General features: G+C 47.4%; 1 protein-coding gene across 2 annotated transcripts in view; it reads left to right on the plus strand.

The window, feature by feature from the left end:
- The first annotated feature begins 5,937 nt into the window (after positions 1 to 5,937).
- The window catches only part of RAB31 (RAB31, member RAS oncogene family), a 69,764-nt gene continuing 60,871 nt past the window's right edge, over positions 5,938 to 14,830 (plus strand). For both annotated transcript variants that reach the window (XR_007509749.1, XM_049830265.1), the window contains exon 1: positions 5,938 to 6,055. Coding sequence is in view for 1 of the 2 variants with exons in the window: in XM_049830265.1 (XP_049686222.1) it covers positions 6,017 to 6,055 (39 nt within the window). In the remaining variant the exon portion in view is untranslated. The remainder of the gene's footprint in view (positions 6,056 to 14,830) is intronic.

Genomic DNA, 14,830 nt, shown 5'->3' on the forward strand with positions numbered 1-14,830 from the left:
CTACAGTGAGCTGGAAGGCAGGAAGGTATTGCTGTCCTGCTGCAAAGTCTCCCTGAATGCTGAAGAACAGAACTCTCTCCAATTATCGTTCTAATCAGACAACATTTAGTTGGGTGAAGCTGATCTTTACATTCCCTCTTCAAGCAGCAACTAACAGGTATCAGCTATACCAGAAGAACAAAAAGAATAGAGTAAACCAGTGTCAGCACCACTGAAAAGAAACGGAGACAGTTCACGTCACCTCCATGGACTCACTTGTAATAATCATCACGCTGTCTTTTCAAACTGTGCTCACAATTGGCAGCCCAAGGAGAGGACCTGCAAAACAAAACATGTTACAATAGCTACAGACACTACTGAATTGCAACCTTGAATGCCCACAGTCAGTGAGCCCCCTGTTTTGAACTGCGCCTTGGTACGTGAAATCACAACAACCTTTTGTTTGGATCGGTGTTTACATTGCACACACATGCATGCTCAGGCATATTTTTGTATGAAATGTAACATGAGAAAGGACTCATCCAGCATCGTGGGCCCACATTAGTATTTTCATAAGGTTCATATGGAAAAGGAGATTGATAATAAGATATGGAGCTTTCATCAGGAACTGACTGTATGAATTCATCCTGTATAAGTGATATACAGGCTGACAGTAATATACAGGCTGAAGCAGCTAGATCGCTTTTGCTGGACTAAATGAAATACATCAGTGATTTCAACCTCAGCAGAAAGGGCTCTAACTTGATTCATTTGTGACACATCATGCCTGATGTCCAACCTCAACAGCTGGTGTTGACTGGCAAATTTACTTAGCGATATGGACAAATAATCTACTGGATCACTGCATCTTGACTTGTGTTATTTCAGGTAATCTCAGAAATTTCTTTTTACATATATAAAGCTCTACCTTTAAATTAGTTTGCTTCTCCTTTGTTGCTCTGACAGCTATTATTAGAAAAATTTTCCAAAGCCTTGGAAAGCTCTGCTCCTAAATTCCAGACTAAATCCATCTAAAGCCAATTTGTGTCTATTTTTTAACTGAGCCGATATTTTGCTTTAGCTAGTTCTTGTCCTTTCCTGGTGCTTAATTGCCAATAGTATTCATAGTGTTCTCAAGTTGTACCTCGGCTTCTGTTTTTCAGGTCTAAGAAAAAAGCTTTTTTTGATTCTTTCCCCATCTAACAGTCTCAGTGGATAAATGTAGCGCTATCACCAGCTTGGGGCTATGGCACATCACTTGCAAATAATGGGAAAACTTGCATTACTTTTCACTACCATTCTCCTGTGATAGGAGATTGCCCTGGGGATTAACAGCGAACCATTAGAATAAATTTGACCCTCTTGATAACCATACATCTATCCTGCCAAAAATCTTTCCCAAGCACTTTAGGAACAGTGCATCTGTTACAAGGTCTATCAAGAAGCATGCCGGTAAGCTTTATACAAACAACCCCCAGGTTTTTTTCAACAGCAATAATGCTGCTTTTCAAAGTACTTGGCAGTGAAGCTGCAAGTAGAATCCCGTAGAGGTTTACTCCCCTCTAACCTTTTCCAGCAGATTTTCTCTTTAAGAGGGAGTGACTGGACCATATAAATGCCACAAACAAGAGAAGTTAAAACATGAAGCAATACTACAATAAAATGAAGTAACAGGCAGCTGCAGATTCTCCTGGCATTAATGCTGGAACCAGTGGCCAAGAAGGATCTAATTCACTTTTTGCATGTGAAATGAAGTGGAATAACCCTACTCAAGTTAAAAAAATTTGCAGTGGCTTAAGACCTATGTGACTGAAATCGGAATCAGGCCCTCAATTTCCACCAGGTCATTCCTGTACTTCTCTGGTTTTCATGTCTCAGGAGTCTCATGATGCCTTTCCAGAGCAGCTGTTTTCTAACCTTCATGGTGATTAAGTAAACAAATGAACAAAAAGTAGCATCCTCCAGAACTGTAGCCATTTCATAACCACTGGATTTTGCATGGGATCTAGGGTCTGAGCTGCAAGCTGCTCCTCCTGCTTGAAGAATTGCTTGCTCAGCAGCAGCTGCTTTCCTTTTAAGAGATTTTTGGCAGTTCCTTGGGCAGGCGCTGGTGAAATTTCTGTGGTGACAGTCATTACCATACTGCACATTTGTGTCATCCACAGGATGCAGAAGCATTTCTCCCCGGGCAGCATGGAGTTAATTTGCCTCCTGCTCTGTGCCTTGGGAATAAGAGCTGGGATGGCAGCCCATAGTAGGAGGGCTTGGATTGAACTCGCCAGTGAAGAGGAGGAATAACATTTTTGTGCAAGGAAGATGCTTGCCAAGAAATCAAGAGGGAAAGCAACAGTGGGAGAAAGGAAGTAACTCATCAGGTGCTCAGGACAGACAACAGCAGTTTCAGGAGCTGGGTGCACATCAGGGTCTTGGATGGATCTTTTTCTACAAGACAGAAAGCCGGAGGAGGAAGGTAGATGCCTTCATAAGCCTGGGAACTTTGCCAGCACCTCACAAGCATCCAGTTTCCTACCAACACAGGCTAGATGAATACCACTACACTGTCTCTAGAGAGGAAGAGACTGAGGTTGTGGAGAACTTTTAAACATAGGTCTAGTCTTCTACCAGCATGAGCCACAGAGGGGCAGGAACACGCGAGTAAGGGCAAAAAGGAGGGCAGCAGCAGCCCCAGCTACCGATGCCCCAGGCGGCTGGAGGACCACACTGTGGGACAGAGCGCTGTTAGGTAGCCAGCCCCAGGTCTCACAGCAAGGCAATGCTGCAGGCAGGAGAATAACCCAGTCTTCTGTACTCCTGGTCTTATGCCTCTAAGCAGGAGGCTGTCTTCCTTCCTCTATTACATGAAAGCAGTGGTGTTACACTGAAAAAACTAGGGTGAGTGACAGGATAGTCCTGCTTTAGCTGTCTAAGCAAAAAAAAAGCCAAAGTGAAGGATGAATCAAGCCTACCCTCCCAAGGCAACTAGTACTACCTTGAATTTCCAGATGGAGACAGGCCTGAACAAACTTTCTAATTGTCACACTCAGAAACACCTTCAGCCAGATCACATCTTGCTGGCTTAAGCCCAGCTCTGACGACCTAAATCTCTCACACTAAGGAGTAATTAATTTGAGATCAGTGCAATTGCACTGTTACAAAATTGGAATAAGCTAAAGGATGGTCTGGCTCCTCCAGTTTCTGGAAACTGAAGGAAATTATTTCTGAGGAGAGAACAGATTACTTGAAACTCTAAGGGAAGGCTGCTGAAAAACAAAACCTCTTTGCTTCTATTTCCCAAAAGCAAAACACAGTTGGGTAGGAAGAAGTGAGGTAAATCATTGCTTCAAAACTTAAAATCATTCATTGAATAAGATGCTACAGAAGGGAAAAAAAAGAAAACCTTTAGGATGCAAAGACTTGTTTTCCTTTGCTTTTAACCAGCCATTTGAAAACACTGCAACATGACCAATTCCTCAAAAATGCTTTCCTGACCACAGCATCTTGCATGCAGACAAACACAAAGATTATGCCAGTTCCTGGAAGAACGAACGTCATTAGCTTTTTTTCATACTGAAGCACATGTCTGTATTGTTTTTCTCTCTTCTTATCTCCCTAATTTGGGGGGATGTTTTTTCCTTTTTTTTTTCCTTTGGTTCCTAGACTCTTTTGTTTAAATGAGTACAATACGTTATTTTTTTCCTCTCATCGTTCTTTTTTTTTTGGCTCTTCAGACTTTTTGCCTGTGCAAGTAAAACTGCCCTTCCTTAACACCCTCTCTGCTGCTGTTTCAGCCTAAACAGCTTCCACTGGGTCATCTTGGTGCTAGTGTTTTAAACAATTTGCTTGTTCATAAGTAGCTAATTAGTTATTTGCTATCTTTAGAAGTAAGCTTTTGAGGTCTGGGCTTTAACCTTTCTTAGGGAGGGCTTGTGTTTCACCAATACGTATTTGAGAGAAAGTTTCCCCAGATAAGAAGAAAGATGGGAATCTGACTTGCTTTCCTGGGCAAATTTCTCAGGCACTGTTTTGTATTACAGTGGTACCGAGCCAAGGCAGCAATTCAGCATGTACTTACATGCCTTTGCAGTCGGTGGGATGTATTACTGTCCCAAAAATGGACAGGCTTAAGCAAGTGCTCTCCCAAACTGGAACTTTATTAATTGTACTCCAGTGCATGCCTGCATTGAGAGGCTTTAGAAAGTTAAGGCACCTCGGTTAAAGCTGCAGAGTCAATGCACGTACTGTAAAGTGCATTAATCTGTTCTATGAATGCTCTCATTACCATTACATCGTTGTAGCTTAATCCGAGCACACCTATGGACAAGCCCTCAAGCTCTGCTTCTGACACCAAACAGCTTTGAACATAGCGCGCCACTTATCATTCTCTTTCTGTAATCCACAATCTAATGTAGAGTAGATTAGAATCGAATGTAATTCAAGTGTTTCTTGCTGATATTAATTCATCTGGTATTATGTTTTACCTGTGCAATAAGCAAAAGTTCCCAAACTTCAAGGATTACAAAATCTGGATCAAAGACAAGGGATAGATGACTAATGGGATACATGAAAGACATGGAAATGTTTAAAGACATGGCAAAAAAAGAGAAGAATTTATGGAAAGGTGACCCTGAGCCATAACACCGTGAATTTCAGTCCCTCAACAGCGGAAAAGTCTGAATCAAAGTTGGAGGAGCAACATTTAACTCAGACGTAAAACTGAAAGAAAGGATGGAGTGGGATGGTGCAAAACCTTAAAAATTCATTATCTCCTGTCAATTTGTAGAATGAATTACCGGCTGAAATGTCGACCTGCTTTAAATTAGTTGTGCTGCAAGTGTAAACCGTAATTGTTCTATGTTAGTGTGTGTATCCTACTTGCTTACTGAAAGACTTTATTGTATAATGCATTCTTGTGGAAAAGCAATGAGCTGACAGAACCCTAGCAATATTCTGTACTGGTTGTCTGAAAACCTGCTGTGTTTTTTTTCCTCTTCGCTAAATTCTCCTAAAAAAAGAAAAGCTTAATTAAGTCACAAGCACCTCTCTGATGAGCCTCTCCATGGATCTCTCTCTTTCGATTACCCTCTCTTCCTGACAGGCTGTGATACTCCACGATGACAACAGCTCTGCTCCAAGCATCTCCTTGGCCTAGGATTCGGGAGCTCTGGAAGAGTGCAAGCATCTCCTTCCAGCCTATCGGTGCGCGTGTGGGACCCCATCTGGAACTCATCACTGACGTAATGAGCGCCGCAACCGATTACTGCCAGGAGGCTCCTAATGACGTGGCAGTAACCTCACAATGACTAATCAAGATTTTCTTCACTTCCCTTTAGCAATTCTACCTCATAAATTAGTGAAAAAAGATGAAAATAAAACTGTAAGCAGGACGGGGGCTATGACGTAAAATACCTGAGAGAGGACGCTCGCCTGCTTTCCCGGGGCTACAGCGTGCGGCTCTTCTCCGTCAGACTTTGCCTGCCGAGGGCAGAGAGGAGCGGTTACGAGACCCGCCCCGATTTCGGCGGGCCGCTCCTGACGCCAGCTGCAGCGGAGCGCTCAGCCCAACTGCCCTCCCCCGAGCTCGCCCGCTCTCACCGACCCCGGGCCTCCGCCGCCCGCATTGGGCAGAAGGGCAGTCACTCTCCTAAGCGTTTCCCGCGCGGGGGGGGGGGGGGTTGTCAGGCTAAGGAAACCAGTCAGAGGGAGGGTGCGCGAGCGGAGCGGGCTCTCGCCTATGGGCGTTCTCACGACAGTCAGTGCTCGCGCGCTCCCGCCCCGCTCCAGGCCGCGGCGCCGAGCGGAGCCGCTTCTCCCGCCGCGAAGCCGTCCCCGCCCGCCCCAGGCCTCTCGCAGACGGGACCTGCGACGCCCGGGAGCCGGCGGGCGGGGCGGGGACCGCGCGCATGTGACCGAGGCGGGGGAGGGAAGGGGGGGGGCGGCCCCGGCGGGGGCTGTGCCGCGCCGCGGCGGGGCAGTGCGGAGCGGCGGCGGCGGTGGCGGCGGCGCGCCGGGGGATGTGGAGCGGCCAGGCCCCGGGCAGATGATGGCGATACGCGAGCTGAAAGTGTGTCTGCTTGGAGTGAGTAGAGGGGACCGGTGTGCGTGGGGGGTCGCTTCCCTCCTTTCCTTCCCGCCCCGCAGCTGGGGGCTGAGGGAGGTGGGGTGCTCGCTGAAAACCGGGACGCTTCCACACACACGCACCCCCCCCCCCCCCCCCCCCGCCCCGGAGGGGCGCAGCGTCTCCCGGTCCCGGGCGGGGGGGCTCGCCCGCGGTGAATCTCTTCACGCCGAGAGTTGGCAGCCGCGCACCGGCCGGCGGGGGGGGCGGCTCTGGTTTTGCTTTTGTCTTGTTTCTGAACTCTGGAAAAGTGAGAAGGGCGTAGTGGGCTCGGGCTCGGGGGGCGGGCTCGGGGCTCTCTTTGGGGTCGCCTCCCCAGCGCTTCCCGGGCGGGGGCCGCCGCAAGCCGGCCCCAGCCGGCTCTCGCCGGCGGCGGGTCTCCCTCCGGTGCCGGAGCCCCGAAGGGCGTCCGGGAGGGCTGCGCTGCCCGCCGTCCCCGCGGCAGGCTGTGAGGTCCTGTCAGCCGCAGGTCGGGCTTCTCCGAGCCCCCGCGGCGATGGTGGGAGGTGAAGCCGAGGAGGGCGGCAGCGCGCAGCCCGCCCCGAGAGGTTATTTCGGACGGCCACCCGCTTCTGCCGGACGCCTCGGCCCCTTGTCACCGAGGTGGGGTGTCGGCGCTTTGTTTAGCTGCTCGCCTGGGCCCATTCAGAGCTGCTTTTGCTCGGCTCCGTACAGGAACGTCCTTTCTGCCGTTGCTTTTTCTCCTTTTGCTTTTGGGCGAGCCCGTGTGCGCGTTTCACATTTGGAGTAGCAATGTGCTTAGCTTTGCAGTTTGTCTCGGCCAGCCCCCACTCTGACCTGCACGCAGGGAACTTCGCAGCGAAACGCGCTCGCCGAGTTGTTACAAACGCCGCTGGGAGAACAGAGCCATCTCTCTGCACAGCGATGAGCAGAGCATCACTGCTTGGGCTTTTGTTTTGTGTTTTTTTTTTTTAAAAAATCAAACATCTCAAATTACCGGGTGTGAGTTGGGCTGCTTTTAGCTCCGTATCTCCGTAAACATTCAGAAAAGCTGCATGAATGAAGGCGTTCTAGAGTAAATTCCCTTTCATGCAGTACAAGTGAGTTGAACATGTAAAAAACAGAGACACTCCAGTTCTTTCCAATTTCTGTTGACACTTAGGCCAGCAGGAGTGGGTACCTTGCCCTGGAATAAGCACCAGGGCGCTGGAGAGTTCAACCCAAAGTATTTGGCAGTGACCGTTCCTCCTTTCTCAGTTAGAATTCTTGCCTTCAACTTTTAAAATGGCACAGAGACAAAATAAGTGTGGTTTATACAAACGTGAGGAGTCTGTGGTAGAATATGTGGATGTGTCTGTATTTTTTTTCTTTCCCAGCAGAAAGCCCTGTCATCTTATAGAGATGAAGTGTCTTGTGGAATGACATTCCTCTTGCCCATTATTTATTGCTGTTGCTGTTTTGTAACATTAAAACATACTGGAGGTTTTGCAAGGCAATTGTTTACTTCTTTTAAGACAGGAAAAGAAACCTATAAAGCAGCTCTGTGTTACTAGGAGTATGCAATTACTCTGTAGATTCATTAAAATGATAGGGTGCCAGTGGGAAGACATAGGAAGATGTAAGTGTAGTTTTAGTTGCTTAGTAGTTAGTGAGATGTTCCTTCCTGAGTTTTAATAGGGTGTAATCCTAGAAAACCATCTACTTCTGATCACAGACACCTCATTTACCATGCAGGTTGACACTGTTTTCCCAAAAGAGAGGAATCCCTTGTATGATGAATCCCCTCTGTAAGTTCAGACAGATTTCCAGAACAGAGAAACTCCATAATGGTCTGGGTCAACAAGTGCAGGCATTAATCTTCTGATCTGCTTGAAAGCTAGATGGCAACTCAAAAATAAGTTTTCAGACCTACCAAAAGGAATCTTGACAAGTTGCCTTTTCGGTAGGTCCTGGACCTGGTAGGTTAATCTGTATTGTATCTAGTAGATTCCCTGATAATCAGCCAAGTCTGGCGTGTCCAAGTCCCAAGATGAGTTCCAATCCTTGTTATAAATAGGGATAAAATCAGTTTGTAAACCTGTATCCCTTGCCCTGTCCCACTTCTGGACAAAGCCCTAGGCTGCACCTCCAAATCAGACAGGAGGATCAATGATGGTCAATGGCCCTCAGCTGTGCAAAGGGCCTGGGCTTGGGCTCTTTCTGCCAGCTCAGAATTCTCCAATGAGGAAAAATTGCAGCTGGCACAACGTTTGCAAAGCCAGCTTCTCCACAAGCCCTGAAGCCCTACTTGGCTGTAGAGGGTCCAGGTGGGAGGGTGAGGAGGGAGGGGAATAGAGAAACAAGAGCTGTGCTCCATGCTGCCAGCCCTATTAAGCTAGTGCAGTACTCCAGGCCCAGTGTTTGGCCTGGAGCCATTGCAGAAGAGATGGGGAATCAGTTATCCGCTCCTGGATGTAACCCCACATTGCTAGGAGGGAAGCTGGCCGGTAATTTGTAGCATAAATCTAACAAATCTGGGATTTGGGTATCTGCCTTTCACTTCCTTCTCCTCCTCCAGAGTATATTGGTGTTCTTAAAACTCTCTGTGGGTGTGACGGGAGCAATTTGGAGCATCCTGGAGTAGTGCACAACAGGGGGATGGTTGTGGGGTTTGTGGGTGTTGGAGGAGACACCAGAAAGAGAACAGAGAGGAAATCTGGAGCAGCTCAAGTCTCCCTGTGAGTCAGTTTGGAAGGCAGGCTTTGTTGATGGCAGGGCTTTGTTATTCATGAATTTGAGAAGGCAGTGCTCTTTGAGGAGAGATCATTCCAGCTTGCTGGTGGGCTGGCAGGAATGGGATGCCTGCCTAATTGTTCAGGGCCTCACAGCCTTAGGTGTAAGAGCTACGGAGGCACAATTTTAATAGCTCTCTTGAGTATGTTGCCATGCAAGTGGCCTCAAGCCTGCTCCTAAACTACTTCCCCCAGTAAGTTATGGGCAGCGAGGTATCTGCACGGAGAACGTGTTGGTCTTCGTAAGTACAAACTCTTGAGCATCTGCTCTTTTCACCCCAAACTCTTGCTGGTCTCTGGGTCTGGTCTGTTGTTTGTTCATAGCAGTTGTCCCTGTGTTGGAGGCCACCTACTTCTGGGGCTGAGCAAGTTTTAGCGGCAGCTCGGTTTATGTGGTGAAATGAAGTGTAGCTCCCATTTGACTTGTGCAGTGTTTCTGTCCTGAGTGGGCACCCTCTTGAGGGGGTGAAAGAGAGGGGCGGAGGGGGCTGGTGTGTTCCTGAGCCATACTTCAGTGCTGAAATGTGGCCAGGCGTGCAACTGCCAGGTTTCCTAATCTGGCTGTGGCTACTGAGTGCCATGTGCCTTGGCTCCCAACGTTTTCTTTATGCAGGCTGGAGGAGCGATTTACAGCTCTCTGCCAAGTCCTGACATAATTGTGTGTGGCAACCGCAGAAGAGATTGGCAGGTTTAGGACTAAGGCAAAAGTTTCTTGTCTTTGTCACTTCCTGAGGAAACTTTGACAGCCATTTCAGAGAGGCTTTGGGGGGTGGCTTGCTAACTACCATCTAAAGTGACCTCCATTAATCTTTTCCTTTTGTTTTTGTTTATTACATTTTTATGTTGTGACTGTTAATCACAGGACTAAAGGAGTTAGGATTGAAAGAGGCTCAGAGGTCATCCCTTGGCCCTAAAGCTCCTCTTAGAACTTTCCTGACGTACATTTGTCTCGCCTGTTCCTAAAAAACTCATGATGAAGGTTTATGTTCTCCCAGGGTTATGTCTGTATTGGCTTTGTGTGGCAAGGTTTTGGTGGTGGGGGTGGGGGGGGTGAGGTGCGTTATAGGGGTGGCTTCTGTAAGAAGCTGCTGGAAGCTTCCCCTGTGTTCAAGAGAGCCTATACCAGCCGGCTTTAAGATGGATCTGCCGCTGGCCAAGGCCGAGCCCATCAGCAATAGTGGTAATGCCTCTGTGATAACATTTTTAAGAAGGGAAAAAAAAGTTGGGACAGAGGGAAAATGGCAGCTGGAGAGAGGAGTGAGAACATGTGAGAGAAACAACCCTGCAGACCCCCAGGTCAGTGAAGAAGGAGGGGGAGGAGGTGCTCCAGGCGCTGGAGCAGAGATTCCCCTGCAGCCCGTGGGGAAGACCCTGGTGAGGCAGGCTGTCCCCCTGCAGCCCACGGAGGTCCATGGTGGAGCAGATCTCCACCTGCAGCATGTAGAGGACCCTGTGCCGGAGCAGGTGGGTTCTTGAAGGAGGCTGTGACCCTGTGGGAACCCCGCACTGGAGCAGGCTCCTGGCAGGACCTGTGGATCTGTGGAGAGAGGAGGCCATGCTGGAGCAGGTTTTCTGGCAGGACTTGTGATCCCATGGGGGACCCATGCTGGGGCAGTGTGCTCCTGAAGGACTGCATGCCGTGGAAGGGACCCATGCTGGAGCACTTTGTGAAGAACTGCAGCCCGTGGGAAGGACCCACGTTGGAGAAGTTTGTGGAGGACTGTCTCCTGTGGGAGGGACCCCACGCTGGAGCAGTGGAAGAGTGAGGAGTCCTCCCTCTGAGGAGGATGAAGCGGCAGAAAATAACGTGTGATGCGCTGACAGTAAACCCCATTCCCCATCCCCCTGTGCCGCTGGGGGGAGTTGGTAGAGAATCCGGGAGTGAAGTTGTGCTTGGGAAGAAGGGAGGGGTGGAGGGAAGGTGGTCTGAGATTTGGTTTTATTTCTCATTATGCTACTCTGGTTGATTTGTAATAAATTGAGTTAATTTTCCCCAAACTGAGTCTGTTTTGCCCGTGACGGTAATTGGTGAATGATCTTTCCTGTCCAGCTTTGTTATATTTTTTTTCTCCCCTGTCCAGCTGAGGAGGGGGAGTGATAGAACAGCTTTGGTGGGCACCTGGCGTCCAGCCAGGGTCAACCCACCACAATGTCCCAGAGCTTAACTGCTCTTACTGTAGAAAGTTTTTCTCAAACATAGTGCCAACATCTTCCTTGCCTGAGACTTCTTTTCTTCACCCTGCTGTTTGTGTTTCCATTTTCTTGCTTGTAAGAAGTCAGTTGTTGGCATGCATTCTGCTAGCATGTAGTCTGAAAATACTGTCTGAAGTTGGTAAGCCTACATTGGCAGAAGGAGTGACGTTTCCTCTGTGGAGAAGGAGGTTTCCTCAGGAGTTTCTCCACAACTGAATCCCAGTCGCTAGGTATGGAGAACAGTTTATTACCTTGCATGTCATGCACCTCTGTGTGCAGCGTCTGCATGTGCAGGCTGTGGAATTGAGCTCAGAATTGTTTGATATTCAGAGTAATTGGGAGTATGATAATAGTTTTCTCAAGGGGAATATATCTCTGATTTTCTTATCTGCATGTCATGGTAATATAAAGCTCTGGGTTCTGCTGGATGGAGAACAAATTCCTGTAGCAGAGCATATGCATGCGTCAGGCCTTTCAGTGCAAAGCTGAAGTACTCACTCTTCTTTTCTAAGTAGTTATTTTACTGAACACATATAACTGAGACTCTTTTAGTTTGTGTTGGTGTTTATGAAAGACAACAATTTTATTTCTCTTTTGTCTCTAAAATGTTTGTCATTATTAATGCTCTTAGTGCCTGGATGTCCCAACCCAAATAGGAGCACTGCTATTAAAAACAAAAATGCAGCCCTCGAAGGGTTGTACCAGTTAAGGATCTTTCTTCTCACTAGGTATGTGCAAGGGGGTCTACATGTTCAGATGAGCATCCTACTGAAGACAGTAATGATACACAGGTGCAGAAGCTGTGAATGCATCAACAGCTGCAGTGCTGTAACCTAAAATAGAACAAGAGGGACCGAAGTAGTGCAGACAGCAAAGGTGGTCGTGAAAAGAAGAAAATTGTACTGATGCAATAAACGTATGCTTTCTAAAATTTTGTCCACAAAATATCCATCTGAGAGAAGAGAGAGAACAACAGAGGCTGACAAGTGATATTTTTTTCCCCCATGTTAATGGTTTATCATCATCTACTTATTCATTCATGTTTTATTATGTAAACAAGTAGCTATCATGAGACGTTTTTGTGTCATGACTTTGCATGGCTGTATGTCTTGTGGAGTCACTGGTGTGAAGTGCTCATCGTTGCAGTCTTTCATTCAATGGAGCCCTCATTTGTGTGTCTCTCCTAGCCACTTACCTCTTTGCATTGTAGTGAAACATAAAATCACATGTAAAACTGGACAATGACTTTAAGTCCACAGGGAACTGAAAGGCAGCCAGCCAGACTCACAGCTGGCATGACTACATATGCCTCATTTCCTTGGGAAAGGGTTTTTTTTGTATTCTTGGTGAAGAATACTCTGAAGTTTGCACTTAATGTGTGCGCATAGCACTTCCATACTCCATTGCCCTGCTTTGCCATTCGAAAGAACAGTCTACTGAAGGAGACTGGACAGGTGATTTTGTGTTTTTTTTGGAAAATATTGCATAAAAATCCAGTTACATACAAAGTGAGAAATGCCTTTTCTCTTGTATCAATAAACGTGTGTTCAGAAGCCTAAACTAACCTTTTCCTATTAATTTATAAAATACATGTAGATAAACAATTTATCAGAATTTAACAGAGTTCAGGATTTCATATTCACCTTGCCCTTACTGCTTTCCTGATGTATCTACAAAAATTTTTTTATTTACTCATATCTTCCAAAAGTTTTGGGATTGCTTAGGAGAGTGAGCAGACTGCGTTATGACTGGAACATCATGCTAGGAAAAGATGACTGTGGAGGCCACATTCTACTTTCATTTCCAGCAGCACAACCAAACTGGAATTCTGAAGCAGCAGAAGGCAGGACTCGAAGCAGGTTTTACTTTCAGTAGCTGCATTGCCTCTGAAGGGGAAGTTTGTTACTACTACTCAACTGGACAGCAAAAGAATACCCGGTGCCTAGTGCCTGTTGCTGCGTGTGATTGGCTCCGATCTGCTGATAACCAGGCACTGCTTGTAACTTGCTTGTTGAATGAGACCATGCTATGGCTATCACCCAGAAATCATATGCAGGCTGTAGTTTTACTGTCTCTCAGATTGTATTTATCTATTTTGTTTATAGTGTTACCAATTGGGGTTTTTTAGGTTTCCCCCGCGCCTTGCTTCAGTCCCTCTTTCTTAGTATTGGCTGAAAATTTGTGAAACTTCTTGTTTTACAGTAATTTTGAGGAAAAAGTAAATTCATTCTTTCTACCAAAATAGGGATGTTGAATTGGTAATAGACTTTTTTTTTTTTTTTAACTTGGATGAATGCAGTTTTAGCCCTACTCAGTGAAGTAGTGCTGAGGCAGACTATGTGAAGCAACCAGAAACTCTGCATGCAAGAAATGTGTGGGGAAAAGAAAAACCCTCTCATTCTCATCAGGCAATTCCTTTTAATTGGCTTAAGTCAAGCCATGTTAAAAGGCCATTTTTAAATTTACATTTCAAGTATGTTTCCTGAGACTCTGGTTGATGGTATGACTGGTTTTTAAGGTGGTAATTTGCCTTATTGATGGGGTGTGTAGCAGTTAGGGTGCAGTTTGAGGAAGTGGCAAAATAGGCATTAGCTGAGCTGGTCATGAGCAAAGACTTCTGAACCTGCAGGGCTTTTGCATATGGTAGTGTTTATAAATTACAGTGCTGGTAAATTTTGCTAGTGTTGGGTTGTGCCTGAGCTGGGTGTGTGGGTGCTGCAGACTGCAAGTGTACAGACCAGATAGACATATTCTTTCTAAAATTTCTCAAGCTAACTCTTTGTTGAGAGAAGCATTTAGAGGGAGGCTGGAGCCACAGCTCCACTCCCACCTTTTCTTTTGCCTCACTTAGGCTCCTTCTTCCAAATGCCATTTGCCCAGTCTCCAGGGCTGTCAGACCCTCCAGGGACTGTTGTTGATCATGTATCTCCTGGCTGTGTCCCTGTCCAGATGAGATCAGGGCGGGCACCATTTTCTTTGTTACCTACACATTGGTTTTGAGGGGGAAGACAGAGGGGTGTGTTGAAATGGAACATAGCTGGCTTTAGCAGGTTTGCAGTGTTGACCCCACCTTCTCCAGGGTTCAGGTGCTGCCGCAGAAAAGAAGCTGTTGAGAGCAGGGCAACTTGTTTCTCCTCAGCTTCATTGGCTCATCAACCTCTGTTGATGGGGGGGCTGTAGTTTGACTGCCTTGCCATAGTCTCTGCCTCCATCTGGAGGTTTGGGGCTTCCTCTGCTCATGGTTTTCCTCAAGCTGCTTCTGGACCAGCTGAATACCCAACACATGGATGGATGGATACCCAGAGGTACCCCCAAAAGGGTCAGGCAAGGTGGTAGGAAGCTGGGTGGGTTCATCTGGTCTGGTCTACTGGGTCCTGCCATCTAAGGGAGCAAATGGATTTGCCCTGGCTAAATTAGGTAGCGCGTCCATCGGGCATTTCAGTCTTTCTCTGGGTTGACCTCATTCTTTTACAGAGCTCATCTGTAAAGCTGGAAGCACCAGAGATCTCCTTTTCAGGGCAATGACCATTTGCTGTCTCCAGAGCTGGCAGTGCGTGTCAGTTCAAGAAGTATCTGTTCCCTCTTCTGTTCCTCGGTTTCTTTGCCCGTGCCGTGGATGCCGAGTGCTTCCTACTCTGGATCGTGGCTCCAGCTGCTCCCCACCAACTCTGCAGCCCTTTGGGTGAGCCATATCCGTGGCAGCTGACACGGGGGGGGCTGTAGCATGCAGTCCACCTCGGGCATGGCTGAAGCTCTTGGTTGTGGGTTGCGCTGGCATCCCTGGAGCTTTCTGCAGGGGTGGCACAAGACG

The sequence above is a fragment of the Accipiter gentilis genome, chromosome 27 (genome assembly GCF_929443795.1).
Source record: "Accipiter gentilis chromosome 27, bAccGen1.1, whole genome shotgun sequence".
Taxonomy (NCBI): Eukaryota; Metazoa; Chordata; class Aves; order Accipitriformes; family Accipitridae; genus Astur; species Astur gentilis.